Source organism: Felis catus, chromosome B3, assembly GCF_018350175.1.
Source record: "Felis catus isolate Fca126 chromosome B3, F.catus_Fca126_mat1.0, whole genome shotgun sequence".
NCBI lineage: Eukaryota > Metazoa > Chordata > Mammalia > Carnivora > Felidae > Felis > Felis catus.
This window is the reverse complement of record NC_058373.1, coordinates 121,431,987-121,454,550: the sequence shown is the minus strand read 5'-3', so window position 1 is coordinate 121,454,550 and position 22,564 is coordinate 121,431,987. Positions and strand designations below refer to the sequence as shown.

Sequence of the window (22,564 nt, the reverse complement as noted above, 5' to 3'; positions counted from 1 at the left end):
TTCAGCCGACCTGAGGTGGCCCATCTCCACCACCTGCCAAGCCTCAGCAGTGGGTCCTCTAACCCACTTGGCAAACACTGAAGACTATCTGGGCCAGTTGGCTTGGGCCTTGGTATGATCACCTCTTGTCACCGTTGCCCTCCACAGTAGCAGTCAAGAGGTCAGATCCTGGTAGATGGGGATGACAGGGCTTTCAACCTCTTCGTGTTCAGGGCTCCAAGAAGTACCACCTGCACCCAAAAGTCCAACACAAATTAGTCATGGGCCTAAATGAGGCTGGGACCTGCTGAGAGCCTGAAACAGGGCAGCAGGAAATGAGGTAACCCCCCAGCCCCCGTAAGCTGGGCCCTGATCCTCCTGGAAGTCCACGATGACATTTACCTCTATGTCAATTCTAAGCGGTGTCCACAGTGAGCCTGTTGGACTCATGACAGACTGGCTCCAGCACTGACCCAGCCCTCATTTGTACTTGAGCAATCCACGGGCTCTCTGTGTATTAGCCCATGTCGCTGAAGTCTATCCACAGGTCCTTTACTTGGTATCTTAGGTGGACATGAGTGTGTACATTATAATGTTGCCTTTGGGTAAAGGTGTACAATCCATGTTATTCACAGATTCTGGTTACCTCTGTTGAAAGGTCTTTATTTGGTGTCCTTTAAATTGGACTTAAATGAACCCGTAAGTAACAAAATAGCCTCTGTTGGATGGTCTACAGTCTAAGATGTTCATGGATTGAGCAGACTGCTTCTTCTCTTCCCAGGTGCCATGCCTCACCACCATGCCACTGAAAGTGAGGGAGCCCTGTTGTGCTAAACTACACTTCTAGCTAAGACTTGATGGGGATTGGCTGGGATGAGGAGGGGTAAATGCCCTACCTCTTCTTTCAAGTCCAGGCTTTACTCTCAGCCAAATGAGAGGGTAGGGAGAGGAAGGGTACAGGTGAAAAGTAAGGCTGTGGAGTCTAAAGCTATTTCTGTGCAAGTCTGGTTGCAACTGTTCGGAAGGGGCCCAGAGCTGGAGGGAGCAGGGACGATGAGTGGAATCAGAGGTGTTTTCCAAGGCTGTGGCTTTAGCCACCATTGATTCTGCAGTGAAATTGTGGGCGATGGTGCTGAGAAGGGACTTCAGATCCCTGTTGCTGTGGTTTCCTGAAATAACCTTCCCTCCTAGGGGAATACTCATCCTTCTCCTCTGTTTCCGGGGGACTGCTGGGGACCTGTTAGGGACTGGGATAGGAGGAGCAGGTGCTGGCCTGCGGGGCTCAAGCGGGCTGTGTGAGGGAGAAGGGTTCATTTACAGCCAGTGGGAAAGATCTCCCAGGGTAGGATCAACAAGAGTGGAGCGGCTTCAGCAGGCTGAGGGTGACAGTCTGGGACCTCAGGAGTCACCCTGACTTCAGAGGCCTTAAGGGTTCCTGTTGGCTAGTTTCGGGCTCCCCTCACCTCTGGTCAGGTTTTTTTCTGGAACCACCGAGGCTGACACTGGTGGGTGGCCAGGCTCCAGGCCTGGCTCCCAGGGGAAAGGAGACAAGGCTTCCATGTGGTTTCTGCCCAGCCCATGCAACCGGAGCTGGGAGCCTTTATTCATTTCAGGAAAAAATTGAGCACAGCAATGAGAGGGGTGTAAAAGTGAGAGGGGAGAGAACAATACTGACACGGGAAGAGCAGGAAGGACAAAGTCTGGTCCCACAGGCAGCCCAACACAAAGCTTAAGGGAGGGGAATCTCCCATCACCAGGCCCCTGAGGCCAAGCACACCAGAGAAAGGGGAACTTGGGACCCAGGAACACCAGGATGTGGCACGGAGGTCAACACTGTTGAGCGTGCAGCTAGCACCACAGCAGCCCTGCGCGGCCTGGGGCAGGACCCCTCCAGCCCCACACTCCAGAGGCCCTCCCACCCTTCAGCTGGTTTCTCAGCAGGAACAAGTAGAGACTGCAGCACAGGGTGCTCTGGCACAAAGAATGCAGTCAGTGTGCCAGCCCAGCTTTGCGCCTTCCCGTACTTCGAGGCCAGAGGGTGGGCTGGGGATGTTACATCAAAGCCAAAAAGCTACTCAGGCAGGGGACCCAGGGTGCACACAGATACATGGGCCTCTGGGCACGCTGCTGACTAGAACTGGACCCTAGCTCGGAGCCAGGAGGTCAAGTCCAAGATGGAAGGAATGGGGCGTGTGCTGGCAGACAGGGTCAGAAATCAGACACAGCCAACCTCTGGGCCCCTTCTGCTCCTTGGAACCCTGGCCCTAGGTTTCATGGTACCTGGGCTGGGGGGCTGCTACCCTCCCCACTTGGCCACACCCAGGAAGGATGGGGTCTGGCATGATGAGTGAGGGGAACATGACTGTGTTGAGGCCATGGGAGGGAGAAGACTGGCAGTTAAGGTGGGCAGGAAGGTGCTCTAAACACTTTCCCAGTGTTCTGAGCTGGCACTGAGCACAAGGAGCCGGGCTTTGGGGAGCGGTCATCGCCACCCCGACCCACCTTCATTAAGCAGCTTTCTCTGACCTCACCTTGGGCCCTCCTCAGCCAGCAGCTCCCACCCCTAGGGGCAGAGGAGCCCCCACTGGGTGATGGAAGGCAGTCCTGAGTCAGGAGCCAGACCCCTGTTCCTCACAGGAAGTAGATGAGGTGAAACCAAGGATGGTGACTAAGGCCCCAAAGTCCCTGCCTCTGCCTCCCCAGAAACTGCAGTCAGGCCAGCCCCAGGGAGCAGAGCCTGTGTAAACATGCTCAGGAGGGGAGGAGGGGTTGCTACATATGAGAAAATGTTAAAAATAAATTAAAAAGCACCGCTGTATCCTGTGGTGGCCTCCACAGGCCCAAGGTCTCAGCGAGGAAGGGGGCTCCTGGGGGTTATCAGCTCAGGGTGATCAGCTCCCTCTTGCGGGCAGCAACAGGGGTGGGCCTCATTTCACTCTGTCTCCCCAGAGGGCTCTGGGGAAGGAGCCTGTGGTTTGAGCAACTCCCCCTTCCCCCCATCTCCCTGACCCTAATCCCCTCTCCCCTCTCTTCTCTCGAGCCCTGGGGTCCACAGGTCCTGAGTCCCTCCCCTGTTGCTAAGTGGCTTGCAGGAGGCACCCACACATAGACCTAGAAAAGGCCTCATTCATTTTCGGCTGCACGCCTCCCAGAGTGAACCATCCCTGCCTCTGGTCGATGTAGAAACATGGGGACCACCACCCCACTCCCTAAAAACAGGGATGGGATGGGATGGTGAGTCAGGGGTCATGACGGCCCTTGAATTGGTCTGGCTGGGGACTACAGTCCAGGGGCAGGTTAGGTCCCTCCCCAGGGCCCAGTGACCCCTGAATAACCCAAGGGACTGCCCAGCTGGCCCTCCTGCTGGGCCTGGCTCTGGGCCAAAAGCTGCTGGTGTGGAGAGCTGCCAGCCCCTGGGGCTTCCCCGACAGCACTCGCATCAGCAAAGGCATCCTGTCTCCCTCCCTCCCTCTTTCTCTGCTTCTCAGGCCCCATCCATCTCCCTGGCAGGCTGGGAACTGTGCCATCTCTACTCCACCCCCACTGGTGACCCTGGTGGGTCTCTGGTCGGCAAGGAGCGTGAAGAGGACAAACCTGGGCCAGTTGCCCTCCCCGGGAGAAGCTTCAGCGGCGAGGACGCTGCCCTGGCCCAGCTGGCTCTGGGAAGCCTCAAACTGTTCTGAAAGCATCTCACTGGACTTCTCCCCAGCGCAAACTCTACCTCAGAGATTACAAACTGGCATTCTCTTTCATGTTGGGTTTTTACGTTTTCTGAACTGATTGCCAACATTTAAAAATCAGGATATTTCACATAAAAAATTCAGAGTTCTGGCTTCTGGAAAAAAAATCAGACAATCTGGTAATGCAGGGCCCACATTCTGAGAATAGCTGAGCAACAGTTGCTGCTTGAAAGGAATATGCCCTCTCTCATTTGCCACAGTGCCCACCCAGCCCTGCTGCCCTTTTAATCCCCCGTCTGGCCCCGTGGGCATCTGAGGTTCTGGTCCTCCCTTTTCCAGGGCCTAGCCCCTGGCTGAACCCCAGCCATTTCAGTGCAATGAAACCTTGATGGTCCTCTCATCCTGCTACCCCTTCCATAACCTGAACCCTCTCTACAGCTTTCTGACAAGTAGCCATCCAGACTTTGCTTGGATACTTCCAGCAACAGAGAACTCACTATTCCCCAAGCAGCCCGATTCTAAACTCTCCCCCACATCCTTTTCTCACTTACGCTCCTCATTTCTCAGTCTTTACTCCTCTGTGGTGTCAGCCGCACCCTTGCCCTACCACGTCCTTGTTGTTTGAGCCTCCAGAACCTTCCCCCAACCCTGCCAACTTCCTTCCACCTCTCACTTGCCTGCCAGGTACCTCACACTTGCCAGGCAGACTGTGTAGTCTCCAGCTATTCAGATTCTTCCCTGACAAGCCACATGCAACAAATCTGATCATCACTGGTACCCCCAAACCTAGACAGGTTGCTAAATGAGGGGAGACAGGCACGAGGCACAAGCATCCTGATCTGGTCTTTGTTTTCACAGCAAGGACTGAGGTAATAGAAAGGGGGGGGTAGCAGTGCCTCTCACCCCCACCCTTGGGGACAGGACTGCCAGGGGATAGCCCCGGGCCCAAGTGTCTTACTCTGTCCCCAGCCATGCTTCCTGGACCCACTGGGTCTGCTCAGTCCCTACAGTCATGCTGAGCCCAGGGCAACTCTGGGCCTTTGGCAAGGCTCAGCCCCTCTGCAGGGAGCCCCCTGGGCTTCAGCAACAGGCAGAGCTGGGCTAAGTAAGGAGACTAGGTAGGAGCTGGGCCTGGGATTTCCTCCCCCAGTGGTCTCTCCTGGGCTCTCCTGCAGCCCACACAGCACTGTCCATGGGCCACAAGCGCACAGGGCTGTCCTGGGCCATGGACTCCGCTCTTGGGGCAGATGTGGCCTTGTGCCAAGCTCCTGATATTGGCCACACAGACCTTTCCCAGGATGATTTCTACCCTGCTTCCCGTTCCCTGGCTCAAGGTTCTGCCAGGGCAGACAGAACTGGAGGAACACCTCCGTCCCTCCCCCTTCCCCACCCCCATCCTGCCACAGGCTTAGGGGGCTGGGAAATTTCCCACAGGTAGGATGGACTCAAATCCCAGAGGGACACCAGCAGAGCCAGCAACCCCCTCCTTGCTCAGCCTTGTGGCGCTTAGATGTCCTAAGCACTGGCCTTCCAGCCACCGGCAGATCCATTAGTTTTGTTTTCCCCAAATCCCTTAAACTTCAGTTACTGGGTTAAAAACTCCAAAGAAAATACTAACTGCTTCTTGGCCCAAAGTTCGGGGGCTTGGCCCAGCGGGAGGGGCAGCAGCTTGGGTGGCTGAGCTGGGACAGGCTCTTCCTGCTGCCTCCCACCCTGCCCGGTCACCAGCCCCTCCCTCCCCACGAATGAGGCTGGTTCTGGCAGATGGATCCCAGCCAGAAGTGGTGAGGCTGGGCACTGCCACGTGCCTCACACCCGAATCTGGTACCCGTTGAGGTCCGGCATGGCTTTGGGCTCAGAAGGCTTCTTCTCACCCGATGGCCTGCAGGGAAAAGAGAATGGAGAAAGGGTGAGGGGCTTGGCAGGGAGGTGGGGGAGGAGGGAACAAGCAGTGGCTGCTCCTGGTCACTCCCCCTCCCTTCTTCAAGGTGCCCCAAATGCAGCAGTAAAGTCCACATGGAAGTGTGTTTCTGGAACCCTGTCCTGCCTATGCTGTCCTGAGTGTGGTCCCTCCACTCTCTTGCAGGCTCTTGCTCTTTGCTGGAGGTCCCCTAGTCCGCGGTTGGCTGTAACAGCTGAACTGTGTGCCTCTCTGCGTGGGGAATCTGTTCTCTACAAAAGCTGCCTAGGTCCAAGCGGATGACACTGCATATCAGAGGCCTGCTTGTGCCCCTTAATCATCCCCGAGCTGTGGCTCCTGAATGACAATGATACTAAATCAAGAGCCAGACCCACATGTAGGGGACACACCAGAGGAGGCAGCCTGGTATTTTAATGGGATGTTTCTCGCAGGGGCAAAGTCACCGTCAACGTGGCCTGCTAGCCGCAATCTGGTGTTAACCTCTCCCAACCACTGGGAGAGTTCCCTGTCTGACAGGGGCCCACCCCTCCCACCCTCCCTCCCACACGAGCTATCTTAGACCCTCTGTGTGGGTCCTCTTGCTCTGGCAAGAGCATGGAGTAGCCAGTGGGCCAGTGAGTGCATTTTCTCCGGGGAAACGGGACAGCATTTCTACCAGGAGGTAGCAACACAAACGCCTAAACCCACCAAACCTACATCGCCTGCCTCTGGCGGGGGCCAAAAAAGGAAGGGCGGGAAAAGGGTGAGAAAATGTGGGGATCTAGAAGATGAGAGGGAAAAAGCCTTCTTCAGGCTCCCCCAGGTCCCTCACCAGCATCCCCCCACCCCCCCAGGCACAACCCCATCCCTCACCGCCTTTCGCTGCGGCTGTTCCTGCGGTGGGGGCTGGACTGGCCCCTCTGTGGGGAGGAAACGTCCTTCTTCCGGTCCTTGGTGGGGGAGGGAGGGCCAGTCCCTTTGCCAATCTTGGTGTGCAGGAAGAAACAAAGTCTCACTTAAGGCTTCCCTAGAGCCCCTCCTGCCTTGTCCAAGCCAAAAGCCCTGAGACTGCCCTGTCTGCAGGGTCATCCCGAGCCTGTTTCCCAGGAACTAAAGCTGCCGGGCAGAGCTTCCTCTGCAGGACAGCCTGCACTTACTGGCAAGTCACCGAGCTTTGTGCTGTTGTAAGAAGCCCTCAGGAAAAGGGCCATTTACCCATGCCAGACAAACGTGACAGCTGGGGAAGCAGCCTATGTCCGAGCTCTGGGCGGGATCTACCAGCCCCAAGGGGAACATTGGCTATCTCAAGACGAGCAAAAGCTCAGACTGGCGGCTATGTACAATAAAGGAAAAAATGAGAAAAGCGACCGAATCCCCTTTTACACAGCATGGTCAGCTTGACCAGAATTCTCAAAACACAGCGTGGGGGTGCTAGAGGGGGACAAATAACTTGGGGAGTCCTGAGCGCCAAATAGATTGGGAATCACAGTGCTAAAGAATAGGGAACTCTTGGCTCCAACTCTAGGTCCAGCCCGCTTTGAAGCCCAGGACTACTCCAGCAGCAGAAGCCAGGGTGCTGGGCAACTGGTGATATGCAGGGGAGGGCCAGCCCCCGGGAGCCAAGCAAGGTCACCGCAGCTGGCTTCTACCCTGGGGAAAGGTGTGGTCACCGCACAAGGTCAGGCCTGAGGCCTGGCAAGGCAGGGCCAGCTGAGCTCTGACACGCCCTGCCGGGGCACCTGTGACATGCCTGCATTCCCTATTTCTAGACTGAGCTCCTGTCCCACCTCCTCACCACCTGTAAGGAAGCGACTGGGCGACGTGCACTTCAGTTTCGTGCCCTGAAAACAGAGCTCCCACCTGCCACCAGCCGGCCTCCTGGGTTCAACAGTGAACAAGCAATGGGGACGGGCTGAACCCAGGAGAGCCCAGGCAGGCTCCAGGGGAGGTACCCTGGTCCAGGGGGACCCAAAAAGAGACCACCATCTGTTCACTGTAAGGCTGGGTGGGGGCAAGCTTAGCAGCTTGGCCCACCTGCTGGGGTACTACCCCCCCCCCACCCCCACCCCCGTTCATTGCAGGTAGGAAAGAGGGAGAAGGAACACGCATCCTCATCATCTTCCCATGGCATGACTTCTTCCTTTTTCTGACTTCCTCCCAGTCCTTTATTGAATGTGGGGGTTGGGTACTCAAGAGTCAGGACACAAGACTGATGGAGGCTGCTTGCACCTGGCCCTACTTTCCCTCCCAACAGCCCATGGCTTCCCAGCCAACGGCTTCACGGAGGGTCTTACCCCTGCCCTTCTCCCCAGGTTCTGGACTTGCCCTCTGCCCACAGCCAGCTCACCTGCTGCCTCCTTCCAGGGCCCTCCCCGGCCCGATGTCAACAACAAGGAGCAACGGTAGCCGGTTCACCCCTATCACGCCCTGGAGCCTCACGCCACCTCTGCTGGGGTGGGGGCCGAGGTGAGGGGATTGGTGGCATTCCCTGGAGAAGCGGCGGTGGCCCTTCCACTCCCACAGCCGGGCGGAGGGTGGGCGCCGGCACTGACCTTGAGCCGCATGTCGCGGGCGTGGCGCTCCAGCTCCTTGCGGAAGTCCTCGCGGCCCAGCCTGTCCACGTCCAGCACGGAGTGCTTCCACTCGATCTGCTCCACACTGTGCGGGTCGTGGGACACGCACTGGCCCAGCTTCACCTTCTTGAGCACGTGCCAGCAGCGGCCGTAGGCAGCCTCGTAGTCCAGCACGAGCTCGCTGAGCGTGCGGAAGGCCGGCGGCTTGTACATCAGGTCCTCGCGCCGGCTCATGCCCAGCGCCCCGTAGCGGCCGCCGAAGTTCACCCCCAGCACGATGTGGCGGAAGTAGTTCCCTGAGAAGTAGGTCTTGAAGCTGATGGGGAAGCGCTCCAGGGTGGGCATGCTGTTGGTGAGGTAACTGCGCCCGCCAGCCCGGCTAAGGAAACAGCGGCGAGAGGCACGGGGTCGGCGCACCCCGCGGGGCCCCTCCACCCTGGCTCCTGGGGGACACCCCGTGTCTGGCCCGAATCCACAGCCCGCCCCCGCCCCCTGCACCCCACCTGGAGCCGAGCATGCAGTAGGTGCCCAATAAAGTCACCGGCTGGGCAAGGCGCCCAGCGATTAGTGGCCGCTGTCATGATGTCAAGCGGGGCTCACAAAGTATGAATAGCTAACTCCAGACTGCAGGGCTCTCCAGGGTCCCCGTGGCCGAAGGAGGAACGAGAAGGGCCCCCCACCCGCACCCTCCTTCCACCAGTCACACACATTTCCCCTCGCCCGCCCCTACATTCGCTCTCAGACACACTCTCCCATTTTCTCTGTCACACATACATCCCTCCAGACGCAGACACTTCTCTTTCCCTCGCTGCCCCCACGCCCTGCCAAAGGACACACATGCCTACCCACCAAAACCCCCATCAGCCTGGCCTAGGAGGCCGGCACCGCCTGGACCAGCTGCCCACTCCAACCCCGTACCCTGCCTGCCCTGCCCATGCAGTCGCTCCATCCACCTGGATTTCCCACAGAGCACCTTCTGCACCAACTCCTCCCTTCCACCGCAGGGCTGTTCCCCGTGTGCCTTGGCCTGCTCCTGTCACACCTCAGGCTTAGCTGTCATGGCTGACCTCCCCTTCTAATCCAAGTCAGCTCTCCTGTTTCTTTTCTCCGGGACCCCCCCCCCCCCCCACACACACACTCAGTAATGATTTTGCTTCTTTGTTTGCTTGCTTGCGTTTGTCTCCCCTGCCGGAATGCAAACTTCTGAGAGCTGAGACCTTATGTGACCATGTTCCCTGATGCCTGTCTGGGGACCAGCACGGAGCCAGGCACCTAACAGTTACTCAATAAACTCTTCTTGAACACACAAGAAGAAGAAGATGAACGGATAAAAGCTTGGAGCAGATACCCCGAACAGACACTGTGCCAAGGGTCCTATTCGCAGTGACTTGTTCAGTTGTCCTAACAATTTTGTGAGACAGACACTACTGTCGTGCCCTTTTGCAGAGGGGGCTCCAAGGCTCAGAGACGTTAAGGAATGAGCTTGGGGTCACACGGTGGGAAGCTGCGGAGCTAGGGGTCACGTCCAGGTCGGCCTGACCCTAAAGTCTATGCTGTCAGTCACTACCGTGCTTCCTGAGCCCAACTCCTTGCAAGTGTCTGAGGACACATAGATGAACAAGGCACAACAGGCTCAGGGAGCAGCGAGGAAGAGACACGGGAACAAACTCAGTATAGCGTCCACCGTGTGCACAACGAACGAGGAGACAGTGGCCGTTCTGTGGGGATGCTGAGGGGCTCCAGTCCAGATGGGAGCTGCTCTTGTCATCTTCCTGTCCAAGAGCCACGAGGTAACCTCTGAGAGGCCTCTGGGACCACATAATCCTTCCTGGACCGGCTTTCCGTGAGCACTGTGGGGAGGAAGCCGTCTCTCTCGGTCTCTGTCTCCACTTTGGTGTGCGTGGCCCCTGAAGAAGAGGATGTGGGAGCATGACGGAGGCACTGGCAGTGGCCTGAATCAGTTCTCAGGCACATCCTGACAAAGAACCCTTCAGACAGGGCAAAGCTTGTCAGGAGTGAGCTCCTGGGGCCTCTGCGGGAGGGGGCTGAGGAGGTGGGCTTGTAGTTCCTTTGTACAATTTAAGGTAGGTATGTCCATGAGGGGTGGGGGGAGTGCCTCCCTCAGATGACAATCCTCCTCAGGGGAGCTGTGTTCCTGGCCTGACCACCGTGTTCTCCTCCTCGATCTGTCCCAGGGAGTTGACCCCTTGTTCTGTTAGGCAGCTCCCCCGCTGCCCTTTCTGTAGCACTAAGCCAGGCACCTACATCAGGGCCCGGGGACGGTGGGGAGGCAGACAGAATGTTTAAGAGCGGGTAGGTGTCCATAGGGGGAGATGGGAGGGGTGGGCAGAGGCGAATCAACATAAGCCTTGAACTGGTAAGACTGAGTGATTGGGCACATGGGATTCACTATATTGTTCTGTTTGTACAAGCTTAAATTTTTCTGTAATAAAACAAAACAAAAGGCTAGAGCTGAGGCATGGACTCCTAGAACACAGAACTGGCCACGAACACCAGTCTCCCTCCTGCTCTGATCAGGGGGTTGTCTGTCCCACCTAGATACCCAATGACCCAGCTATAGGCCTCAGTTCTGCCCTTTGGATGGGGGTGACCAAAAAACTTTTTTTTTTTTAAAGCCAGTTCTATTTCAAAGACCCCATCTAACATCTCTACAAATCAACATGTCCTGCAAATGCCAACATTTGGGCATTCAAATGGCTTCTCCCAGACTGTCTGGTTCTCAGAAATGGCACAAGAGCCTTTGTGAGACAGTGTGCCTTGTTTTGGGGTTCAGAGAACACAGTAATGGTGTCCAGAGAACTCAGAAAAGAGCTGCCCAGTGGGCCTGGAAAGTTAGCAACTGAGTCGTTGGGGACTGAGCTCCCCCTCGAGCTCCTTCACTTTGGGACCAAGTTCATGACTGCTGGGAGGGCTCTGAAGCTCATCCAGCCCTCCTCTTCCAGAAAAGGAAGCTGAGGCTCAGAAGGGCTAAGCCCACCTGCCCCTAGTCTCCAAGGGCCAAGGAAGGATACATTCCCAGGATCACGGCTTCCAGGCATTTGATTGGCAGAGCCTCTTTGGTCATCTCCTTGGCCAGGTCCATCAGCCTGCGGGGAGGGAGGCAGAACACTGAGGACAGATTCTCCAGTCTGGCAGGGGGTGGTCAGAAGGAGGAAGCAAGTCTAGAAGTGCGACAGGACCGACAGCTCCCTCCCTTCCAGCTCGGGCCCAGCACCTGCCCACCCCTCCAAGTCTGTCCTGAGCCTAAAAGGGGAGAAAAGAGGCAGCCCCTGAAAATAAAGAAGGAGTCCCCTTCCTTCTCTCCTCCCCTCCCCTCCTTTCACTTCCTTCTCCCACCCCAGACTCCGGCTCCAAAGACTTCTGGGAGAGGGGAGCATGAATGGGGGTTGTGCCTTGGTAGGCAGATCGTTGACACCCACCAGGCTGGGAGCCTTCTATGAAGATGGTGTTGCAGGGGCCGGTGGGAAAGCATACCAAGGATGCTGGAGACGTTGGCATTGATCTTGTCCCTTCCGGAGCACAGTGAACACCCCTGACTCAACCATGGCTTCTCCAAAGAGCTTGTAATTGATTACAACTGCTCCCCCACAGCTGGCCAGCTGCCCAGGGCAGAGACACAGGATCTCAGGCAGTTAACTGCCCAGTGACTGACTCCCTGGTCTGCTCCTGAACTTGCAATTCAGGCCACTTCAAGACAGCCTATCCCTGAGGCTGTTTCCTTCCTCCTCGCCAAATGCTGCTCTCAGGCCTGGGAATGCAGCCCGGCCACTGGCTTTGCTCAGGAGGGTGTTGGATTCCTACATCCCACCATCCCACCGAGGCTGGAGCTGGGCTCCCAGCACACGGCAACCACGGGACAACAAGAGCAAAGCTGCTGTGTTAGGGAGGCTGGATTCTACCCAGGGGTTTGGAGAGGGGGTAACGAAACAGTTTAGCAAACAAACCATTTTAAGTAGTTTTCGTAAGAAAGCAAACATGGACAGACTATATGTGAAGATGTAAAATTCAAGTTAATTTCTGAAACACAGGATTTTAAGCCTGCACCGCAGCTTTCGACTGAGCCCCCAGACCCAGCTGTGGCGTTCGCTCTTCACTCTGCTCTGCCCTTGGGGCTTCTCTGGGGTGAAACCAGCTAGAGGTCTGCATGGGGTGAAGGAAGGGCAACAGAGAGATGCAAGCTTCTCTCCCAGGGGTCCCTGCTTCTCAGACCCTGGGCCTTGTACTAAATGACTAGGATGGAGTCCAGCAAGGCAAGAGGGGCAACATACAGGTGCCCTGCAACGGGGAGGATGCAGGCAGCTGCAGAGAAAGGAGAGAACGGGAGGGCTGGCTCTCTCCTGCCAGGCTCAATTCTTATTAAAGAAAAAAAAAAAAGGCGGCTCACGTACGGACATCTACCTGGGACCACCCTCTGTCATCACCAAGGAAAACTGGGGGGGCTGCGCATCACCCCACATAGCTCAGCACAGATGTTGGGGTTTCCATCAAGGAGGCCCTGGATATTCATCTCGGCCAGAGGGTCCCCTGTATGACAACGTTAGAGCCCCACAGTGGTACTTGCCCCTACTGGCTGGCTCCCCTGGGAAGTATCCCTCCCTGCCTCATAAGCTTCCGCCCAGAGGCTCTCCCCAGGTGCTCCAGCCTACCTGGGGGCACTGTTAGCCTGGATGCAGAGGGACAGGGTGTTCCCCAAACTTACCCTGTCAGAGGTCTGCTCTTCTTAATTTCAAAGAACTGTGTCCCTGTGTGATTGTACCTGCAGGTGCCAGTTAAGGGCTTCCTAGCTTGTTCTGGAAGAGCTGTGCCCTTCTGTCCCCACCCATCCCCAAGTTCTGGGGCCCAGCACTCCTGGGGTGCAGGCTGGGTAAGAACCCCACAAAGTGCTTCCACAAGGTACCTTGGAGGATGCTGAAGACTGGAACATCTGAGAGCAGAGGAGAGCACCTGAGGGGAGACTGAGCAGTGGACAGCCCTCTGCAGCACACTCCCATTTTCCAACCAGCCGAGAAGCAGCGTGAACAGAGAGCGGGCTGGAGCAGGGGTCCAACGCAACCAAAGTGCTGGGCGGTGCTCCTGAGCCAAAGGCATCCCCTCTTTGGGCCACAGCTTCCCCCCTGGGAAATGGAAGGACCGGACCCAATTTCCATTAACGAGCTTGTCTTTTCTCCTGCTCAGGACCCATGCCTGGTCCTTCCATCCCTGTCACATGTGCAGCTTGAAGGGCCTAGGGAGAGGACTCAGGGCACACAGCTCTGAGCAGGCACAGGGGGATGGAGAGGCCCAGAGCAGGGACCCTGGGGAACCAGGCTCAGAGGGGCCAGGTCTTTCCATGCTAGGCAGCCAGCCTCCTACCAGGGGAGAGAAAAGCAAAGGACTAGGAGAATGTTCCAAGATGTGGAAGTTACCTCCTGGAGTGTCAAATCCTTGTTCTCCTCCATCTGCCCCCCACTTATTGCTTATGAAACAGCTTTTAAACAGCCCCGCGGGAGCTGCTCCTTTCTCCTACTGGGTCTGGATGGACAGCAGAGGAGGGTCTGTGCTGGCGGCCCGAGACACGGCCATCCCACCAGCGGGTCGCTCAGAAGACATTGCCCTGTCATGCAGAGGAGGAGGAGTGTGGGGGGGTGGGTGGGTAGGGAGGCCCGAGTGGGTCTGGCATTCATCAGATAAAACCCTCCAGCAGTCAGGCTGTGCTGGCACCATGAGATGGACACAGAGGTCACCTGTGAGTGGCACTCTTGGGAGCTATGGGATCCGGCTGCTCTGCTGATGCCTCTCCAGCCCTGTCTGAAAAAAGCCCCACTTGGGTGTTTGGACCAGCATGCCAGCCAGATGGTGGCCATGACCCTGAACCAGGGAGGATACTGCAGCTCCCTGATGTAGCGCTGCACAGCTTCCAGGCGCTCAGGGACGGGCGTGGAGGGCTGGAACGTAGGCACACTCGGTATGGGAATCTAGGGACCGAGAAAGAGCGCTGGTCATTACAGGGAGGCTCACCCCGGAGCTTCCAGCCACCCGACACCCAGGATTAGCCCCCAGAGAAGCCACCACCCAAAGATGGCCTCCCCCTTCCGTCCTATCCCGAGCCTCTGTCCTTGGCAACTCCTGCCAGAGACTCCGGTCAGGCCCCCACCATGGCCATCTGTCTCCTTCCTGGCACTTGACGGCATTCCTCATTTGGAGCTTCTGTCGAGGTTTGAATTTTATGCTTCTGTAACAATTTTAGAAAAACATAGGTTGCCTCACCAGCTGTTTTGAATTGTAACAACTTCAAGTTGTTAACAATTTGAATTCATCAACTTCAAGGCTTAACAAGAATGTCAATATTGGGGTTAAGTTCATTTGCATTCGGGATTTGCTCTGGTTCAAGTGCTGGATCAAAACTAATTTACCTGGTGTCCCCTTCCCTCCCTGCCCTGCCTGGGCTGGGGTGCCCCTCCCGTGGGGGGGGGGTGAGTGTGCCCCAGGATCACAGCACATGGGAAGGCACAGGCCCTCCAGCTGCGAACTGGGCTGCTGAGGAGGTCAGCGCTGCCCGGTCGGAGGGACGTTTTGGGACAGGTCTTGCCACGGATCTGCTTGCCATGGCCTGGCTGCTTTGGCCATGTTCCCCCTTCCACACCCTGTTTCCTGCCAGCTCCATGTCTGCAAGCAACATGAGCAACCAGGTAACTGGGCTCTCCTCCTCACCAGAAGAGACTTTCCAGTGCCCGGCCCAGGAAGCGGGGAGATGGGGGTGGGGGTGCCAGGCAGGCACCTCCTGATGGCCAGAACCCGTGGGCTGCCCGGCTGCCAGGACTCAGGTCAGGAGCCGCAGACGCGCAGCCAGGCAGTCTCCAGGAAAGAGGCACTGCACAGCTGTGTGCCCCAGGCCACAGGCCCCCTTCTCAGGCCCGGGGAGCCTGCAGTTTGGCCGCATCAAGCCAGTGAGGCTGAGGTGGCCCAGAAAGGCACCAGCTGGGGGCCCTCTGGGGCTACAGAACTCCTCCAGGCGGAAGCAGCAGACTTCCAGGAATAAGGCCCACCTGTCGGGGCTCCCCCTTGGCCACCAGGATATCCTGCTGGGAGGTGGCCTCAGGCTCCTCACAGAGAGGTCTCTCTCGCTCCCCCTGAGGCCTCCGCCCAGCCGCCCCCTCAGTTCACATGGAGCCCACCCGGCAGGCTGGGGCCGCTGAGGGTGTCAGTCTGCATGGATAGGGGTTATGTGCGAGAGGGCAAAGCACCTGTGTGAACTTGGGGCAGGGCTGGGGTGGGGGAGGTTCTCCCTGCAGTGAGAAGCTGAGCCCACAGGGCACAGCCTTTAAAACGACGGGGCTACAATGTCTGGGGCCCTCATGTGGAGGGAGGCGACACACCAGTGACCACCGCACACTCATGTCTGGGGTGCCGCTGATGACTGGGACACAGGACAAGCTATGACAGACCCCTACTGGCTCTAAAGGGTAAAGATGCAGAAGGGAAGGCCCGGCTGGGCGTGTCCGGAGCACAGTTCTGCATGAACTTCCTGTCCCTTCCTTGCCGGTCCCCTTCTTCCTGTCTGGGCAGTCCCGAGCAGCTGACCCCTCTCTCTGGAGGAAGCTATTTCCCCTTTTCACATTACACTGCTGCCCAAACCGATGCCACCGCCTACAGTCGCCAGGGGGATAAAAGCCCCAGGACGGGGCGGCGGTGGGGGGGCTCTCTCTCTTCCTGACCACTCTGCCAGATGAGCTCCAGAACTCTCTGAGGGCCTAGCCCAGCCTCCCCCCGTGTCAGCATATGGGTTAGTGGGGAGGTGGAAGAGGAACTGGAAAAATTCCTTCACACTGTGCTGTGAACAGCATGGCGCCTGACCTCCTCAGGTGGAAGGTCCCTGAGAGGCAAACGGGTCATCCCCTTCTCAAGTGAGGCCATCTGGGGACTTGCAGGAGCTCTGGATAGAGACGGAAAATACGCCCTCCCTTGGGACACTCCAAACAAGGAGGGAGCTACGTTCACCAGAGCCGGCCCTGGGTCAGGGTGTCACCGGCCATCCTGACAGAGAACCTAGGGACTTGTCACTCTGGGACAAGGAAATGACTCCAAGAGAGGCAAGGAAAAAGACGTGGGATTCACAAGCAGGGCCTCAAAGGCTGCCACCACTGAGGCATAGCTGGAAGGAGCCGTCTGGCCAGCTGCATGACTTACGTTAACTTGTGTGCATCAGTGCAAGACCCCATCCTTCTGAATGTTCACGCACACACTCATTCGCTCAAAACGAATAAGCAGGATTCTGTACATCCAAAACGGCCAGGTCCGCTTTAGGACTGGGAGCCCGGATTTGCCCCCCCCCCCCGGCCCCCACCTACAAACCGGGAGCCAGGAGGGGTCAAGGGGTGGGGTTAAGTGGGCTACGTGGCAGTGAGTGAGATCTACTACCCAGATCTCTCCGGGGACAACTCCTTCCCCACTACCAAGGCCAAGGATTATCCCTAAAGTCCTGGATTCTATAAGACAGTCTTTCTGGTGGAGGCTGTGTCAGCCCTGCGCAATGAGGATGCTTGGGGGAGGTGCAATAGCCCGCAGATGGATGTGGGGGCAAGAGGCAGGACAGCCTGGAGGTCGATAGAGCCGGCTCTGGAACCAGACCATCACTATCCAAATCCCAGCTCTGCCATCCACTGTCTGGCATCTAGTTCCTTAACATCCCTCTGTGCCTCAGACGCCTCGTTTGTGAAATGGGCAGCATAAGAGAAACAATTTCATAGCATAAATGAGATGCTATGTGCTGAGGCCTTAGAACAGGGGCTGGCGCGCAGCGAAGGCTCAATTCCTGCTCGGTGTCGTTACAGTGTGTGCCAAAGCGATTGGTCAGCACAGGCCGAGGCCGCCGGCAGGGTTACCTTTTTGGAGGAGGTGTCCAAATTCCCATTCTGCAGGAGCTCCGTGGCCAGAGCCACAGTCAGAAGACCTTCAGCAGCTGGGTCTGGGATGAGTGGCCACTGAGCTTTTAAAGGTGGTGACAGCTTGGAACATCAAGGAGAGATTCTTATGAAAGAACACAAACTATTCCTGGACCTGAGATCCTTTTAGAAATGGCTGTCCTTCAACAAACTGTATCATCCTCTTAAAGGATGTTCCCCTAAAGCACCTGTGGGGTGACCGCTGCACCCTCAGTCCTTGCTCCATTGGCTGGGTACACATGACATGCTCACCTGTTTCACGTGCCTGGCTTCATCAACTCCTCCCCAAGTCCCTCAGACATCGGTATTGCTATTATCCCCATTTTGCAGCCGAGGAAACTGAGGCACAAGGAGGTCACATGCCTTCCTCACAAAAACAGCTATGCGAGAACTAGGATTTGAATGTGTTGGATTTTTCCGCCAAGCTCTTTTTATCACACGACACTGCAGGGCTCCCAGACTGAACTGCCCGCAGGGGCAGGGGCAGGGGCAAGCAGCACACAGGGGAAGGCAGGCGGCGAGGCGGTGGTGGGGACCGTGGCCAATTGGAGGAGGGGGGACCCCTCCTCAGCTCCAGCTGCCAGCTGCTATGTGGGATCATAGATTCTGTTCCCAGATCTTCTCATTTTCTGAAAAGATGCCCAAAATCTGGATCTTTATGTGAAATCTCCCAATTATACATTTTGGCTCGAGTGATCTTTTAAAACATGACGCTCTCCCAACAAAACAGCTCTTGGGCCCACCATGATGTGACCTTTGCGGAGAATGCCAAGGGCATGGCCACGCGGGGAGGGGCCAGCCTAGTGGTCGTCCTGTCTGCCGCTGACACTCTGGGATCCAGCCACCGGTGCCTCCCAGACTCCACTTTTCTACTCTGGGCTGAGGTCCAAAAGGAACCTCGTACAGACATGTAGGTCCTCTGCCTGTGACATCAGTCCCGTGGTTTGAGGGCCGGTTTAGAATTTTTCCAGTCTGCTCTCAAGACTCCTTCCACTCCCACCACACTCCTGTCAGTCTTGGCATCTCCAAACCCCCACCACCCAGATACTGGCTTCATTTCTTCATGGGTGTCTTTCCTATATGTGATGGCTAAAGATGACAAGAGGACATTACAGACCGGTGGCTCATGAATCCGTTGACTTATTTTAGTCTTCAGGAGTGGTAACAGTTTTGCAGGGAACCCTTCACACTCTTGCACAGCCTGATTTAAATACAAGCAAGGTGGCGGGAGAGCTGTCTGCTAATCACCAGCTTGCTGCTGTGGGAGAGGCGTGTGGCTCTGGCCCTAGGGCTACAGATGCCGAGTGAAGTCTAGCCTCCCGGCTTCCTGAGGAAAGATTTGAAAAAAGAGGGAATGGACATCCAGTAACAACTACTGGCTTGAGACTTTACCGTTGGTGAAAAGCTTTAACGCATAGTCTCTCATTCAACTTTGACCACAATCCCCTCCATTGTACAGATGACAAAACTGGCTCCAATGGGCTGAGGGCCTGCTTGAGTTCACACAGACAGGTGGGCGATCAAAACCAACATCCATATTCTTTGGCACGGTGCTTCCTTCCCAGGAATTTATCCCAAGGAAATAACCAAGGATGGACCCCCAAATTTATGTTTTAGAATTTTCACCGCAGTGTTCATCTTAAGAATAAAATATTAGACACCATGTCCGATCATGGGGGACTAGCTCAATAAATTTCAAGTTTATACATAGGACAATTACATAGCCATCTTATTTCCCTCGGAAATACTGGGTTGTTGTTCAGCCTTCAACCTCTGAATTCTCTTTTCCAAGAAGACAATTTCTGGTGGCTCTACCGATAATTTGGTAGAAATGAAACAAAACAGGCCATCTCCATGTCTACTCCACATTAACTGCCACTCTCCCGAGCCCCCTTACTTTCCAACTGAGCCGGCACGACTAAGCGCTGGGCTCTGACCTTTGCCCAAAGGGCTTTTCTTTGGACATTTCAGGTCTCTGCACCTGAGAGTGTTTCTTTAGTCTTAACCGTAATATTATAAAACCAAAAATCGTGCGCCTGAAAGTCTCAAGCACTCTTTCATTCGGCAAACACACGCAAGTGCCTGTGTTGTGCCAGCCACACAGAAAGCCCTGGAAAGACAAAGATGAATGAGACACAGCCTCAGTCTTCATGGGTGATGCAACTGAAGGGCAGCCATCATGGAGCCAGCCCTCCACCGAAAGGTTATCTCACTTCACTCGTTTCCACAGACCTTTTTCTAACTGCCCTGAATCTAGCGTCCAGCAGAGCAGAGGGCATGGAACTTCAAAACCTGAGGCTGAGTCCTGGCTCTGCCACTTACTAGCTGTGGGATCCTGAGTTTTCAGTTTTTCCATCTGTAAAATGGGGCCCCAAACCACACTTGTTTCACAAAGCTGTTGGAGAACTCAGTGGGATAGGGCACGAAAATATCTTCTCAACATCTGAAGCCCTGTGTCCTCCTAGTCATTTATTACGTGCCTGCCCACAGTTCACCGGCTTAGCAAATAAGATGTAAAGCCACATTAGTGTACTTGTTAATCTGCTGCTCTGCCCACAAAACATGGGTATTTAAAAAGGGATGGAAGAGGCGCCTGGGTGGCTCAGTCGGTTAAGTGTCTGACTCTGGATTTTGGCTCAGGTCACGATCTCACAGTTTGTGAGATCGAGCCCTGTGTCATCTCTGCACTGACAGCATGGAGGCTGCTTGGGATTCTCTCTCTCCCTCTCTCTATGCCCGGCCCCCCTTGCTCATGCTCTCTCAATAAATAACTACTTTTTAAAAGTAAAAAAAAAAAAAAAAAAAAAAAAAAGGGATGGAAGAAAGCTTCCTGGAAACAGGGCATGTGGATCTCACAGAACCTCAAAGGCAGTTGAGAGAAAGTTCTTCTGGACAGGCACAACCTATTTGTATTTTTAAAGTGCTACTATGCCAGTGGTCCCTTACCCCACCAAGGAAAAGTGTGATTTGGCTCTCCCAGCCCCAAGATAGCTAAAACCTGATATACCACTCCCCCCAACACACGTACACAATGCTTACCTTGGGCAGGTCTGTGGCCCCTCGGATCCGCTGGGCCACCTTCTCTCCATCGGGGTGGATCTTGGCCACGTGCTTCCACATCCTTTCCCAGGTGGCTTCGTCCACAGGCAGCCCACCCCGGTTGACAAAGAAGGGGACGCCTCCGTCTCGCAGGTCCTCTTCCCCTTCCTCCTCTGGCTCATCATCTCTCTGGGCTGAGGCCCCTTCACTGGTCTCCAGGCGTCTGACCCCAGAGGGGGCTGCAGCGGCAGTGGGGGCAGCACCGCTGCTGCCACCCCCGACCACCTTCTTCCCCCCTGGCATCCCCGAATCCTTGATGGGGGTAGGAGTATGTATCAGGAGGCAGGAAAAAATAGGTGGCTCACAGGAGGCCTCCCACACACCAGCTGCAGAGATAACACATGGCCAAACAGAGGGCAAGGCGCCTTTAAGAAACCAGGGCGTGGCTCCTGTACAATAAAATACTACTCAATAAGAAAAAAAAAATCAGTGCCTCAACGTGAAGTAGGGGGTAGAGAGGTGGCGGTCCGGGGTCAGCCTTAAAGGCTTTGTTCTTTTTGTAAAACGGGATAAAGAGAACACACCCCAACTTGGCAGCCATCACAAAGCTCCCCCATTTGACAGCGAGAACAATGACGGGCAGCAGTCTGGGCTTGCAGAGTAAAGTCGGAGGGAAACTGAGGCCAGACAGCTCACACCTGCGGCCACAGAGGGTCAAGGCACCGGGTCCAGGCCAACCGGGTGCCCCAAGTCGTAGTTTTGGAGAACAATTTCGTCTCCAAAATCTCGCACGCTCACAGCAGCGCGCGCTCCGGGGGGTACCGAGAGGACTCCGCGCCGCATCAGCTCGGAGCCGGGACCCCCGGACAAGAGGGTGACGAGGGGGCGCGATTTCTCTGACGCGACGAGCCTGGGAGCCAAGACTCACAGCTGGCTGGGCGCGGGGAGGGGGCGCACGCCGACGCGCTCATTCCACGCCCGCGGCCAACTCCCCGCACAAAGTGGGCTTTGTCTCGGCCCCCGTCCCCTCGCTCCCGGGAAGCAGCAGCTCAACTCCCAGAAGGGGGAAGGGCGCGGCGGGGGGCGCCAAGGCCCAGCCGGTCCCGAGCCGGGCGCGTCTCAGCGGGCGGACAGCGGGCACCCGGCGCCGCGCAGCGCCAGCCGAGCCATCGCGGGGCGCGGGTCCTGCTCCGGGGCCGGGGGCTCAGCGGGGCCGACTCGGGCGGCGCGCAGGGGCCAGGCTGAGGTCACCGAGCGGCGGGCTCCGGCCGCGCGGTCGCAGCCTCCGAGTGGCTGCGGCATGGGCGGTGGCGCGGCCGGGCCGGGCGAAGGATGCTCCGCGGCGGTCCTCTCGCGCTCCGGCTGCCCGGGCTGAGTGGGAGGAGGAAGGACCGCCGGACGGGGAGGGAGAGCTCGGAGGCTCGCGCGGCCACAGCCCGCGGAGGGAGCTGGAGGCGAGTGACAAAGCCTCGGCCAGCGCGGGCTGCGCTAGTCCCGCCGAGCGGGAGGTCCACGCTGAGCTGCTCCGCGAGGCTCAGGCCGCCGCCTCCGCCGCCCCAGGGCCCAGCTGCCGCCAGCCGCGCGCGTCCCCTGTCCGCCCGCCGCCCACCCGGCTCGACTCCGTCCCGCGCCGCGCATGCGCTCCGTCCCCCCCTTAAAGGGCCAGCGCGTTCCCGGCGGGCCCTCCGCCTTCCGCCGCCAGCCCTGCGCCCCAAGTTATCTCTAGGATGCAGGGTGTCGTCCGCGCCGCTCTCACCTCTCTCTCAGGGCGCGGCGAAGCCGGAGACGAGCTGCGGAGGAAGCTCACAACGTGCCACACGGGGCTCAAACTGCGTGGAGATTCCGGCCTCGGGAGGCCCGCGGTCGGGAATTTCCGAAAGGAAGCACCTCGCAGGGGCCCTCAGGGGGTAGAAGTGAGAGTTCTGGCCTGGAGGACCGGGTCTCATTTCCTGCGGGACATCCTACAGGTGGCTTCCCTCCGTGGGCCTCAGTTTCCCCATCTGGCAGCCGAGCTCGTCACACCGGGTGAGCGCAGAGCCCTGGCATGCGGGTTCCTTAACGGAGGCCATGTGGGGGTTAGTGTCACGACTTCTGGAAGCGAAAGGGTTAAAAGCCACCCTGTTGCACCCCAAGACCTGCGTCAGTGGGAGCGGGGTGCGCGGGGTTCGCCCCCTCGTCGACCTCCCCGGACCTGGCGATGGGCGCCCCTGCGCCCCCCTGCAGGGGGGTTGCTGCGCCCGGGGTCTTGGGACGGCGACCCATGCATGGAGTGAGTTGACAGTCGGTAGGGTCCTGCCGGCCCAGAGGAAGGGGACACCACAGCCCATTGCTGTGTGCGGGCCCAGGACGGTGGAGACCCAAGACACGCTTCCCCCCCCCCCCCCCCCCCGGCGCCCCCCAACAGAGCAGCAGCGCGGAAAGGAAAAGGTGCAAAGGGGGAGCAGAAGGAAA

The 22,564-nt window shown here is 57.2% G+C and overlaps 2 protein-coding genes and 1 long non-coding RNA gene across 11 annotated transcripts in view; 2 read left to right on the top strand and 1 right to left on the bottom strand.

Moving 5' to 3' along the window:
• Nucleotides 1-3,731, top strand: part of ANGEL1 (angel homolog 1) — a 44,622-nt gene extending 40,891 nt beyond the window's left edge. The window contains exon 12 of the transcript XR_002158807.2: nt 3,468-3,731. The gene's annotated coding sequence lies outside the window, so the exon portion shown is untranslated. The remainder of the gene's footprint in view (nt 1-3,467) is intronic.
• On the bottom strand, nt 1,539-22,011 carry VASH1 (vasohibin 1). 7 transcript variants are annotated; one of them, XM_019833353.2, is made up of 10 exons: nt 21,870-22,011; nt 20,114-20,499; nt 17,015-17,137; nt 14,287-14,364; nt 14,019-14,107; nt 12,853-12,912; nt 11,165-11,239; nt 8,112-8,493; nt 6,433-6,545; nt 1,539-5,541 (listed from the first exon to the last, which is right to left on the bottom strand). In XM_019833353.2, the coding sequence occupies exons 2-10, from the start codon at nt 20,414-20,416 to the stop codon at nt 5,469-5,471; spliced, it is 1,296 nt and encodes a 431-aa protein (XP_019688912.1). In that variant the 5' UTR covers nt 20,417-20,499; nt 21,870-22,011; the 3' UTR covers nt 1,539-5,468. The 7 variants fall into 7 exon arrangements, with proteins under 7 accessions (XP_019688912.1, XP_019688913.1, XP_006933074.1 ...); XM_019833354.3 differs by lacking the exon at nt 21,870-22,011 and having other exon boundaries at nt 12,853-12,909; nt 20,114-21,678; XM_006933012.4 differs by lacking the exons at nt 14,287-14,364; nt 21,870-22,011 and having other exon boundaries at nt 20,114-21,679.
• LOC111560903 overlaps nt 22,000-22,564 on the top strand; it is a 156,855-nt gene continuing 156,290 nt past the window's right edge. For all 3 annotated transcript variants that reach the window (XR_006599824.1, XR_006599825.1, XR_002743198.2), the window contains exon 1: nt 22,000-22,138. This is a non-coding gene — a long non-coding RNA (uncharacterized LOC111560903). The remainder of the gene's footprint in view (nt 22,139-22,564) is intronic.

What these genes read in the sequence shown, in the direction of transcription:
- VASH1 (XM_019833353.2), bottom strand. Translation starts at nt 20,416, where the DNA reads ATGCCAGGGGGGAAGAAGGTGGTCGGGGGTGGCAGCAGCGGTGCTGCC. An exon ending in AAGAGCAGACCTCTGACAGG is followed by an intron (nt 11,240 to 12,852) that starts GTAAGTTTGGGG and finishes CCCTCCCCGCAG; the next exon opens with GCTGATGGACCTGGCCAAGG. An exon ending in GAAGCCGTGATCCTGGGAAT is followed by an intron (nt 8,494 to 11,164) that starts GTATCCTTCCTT and finishes TGGCGGGCGCAG; the next exon opens with TTACCTCACCAACAGCATGC.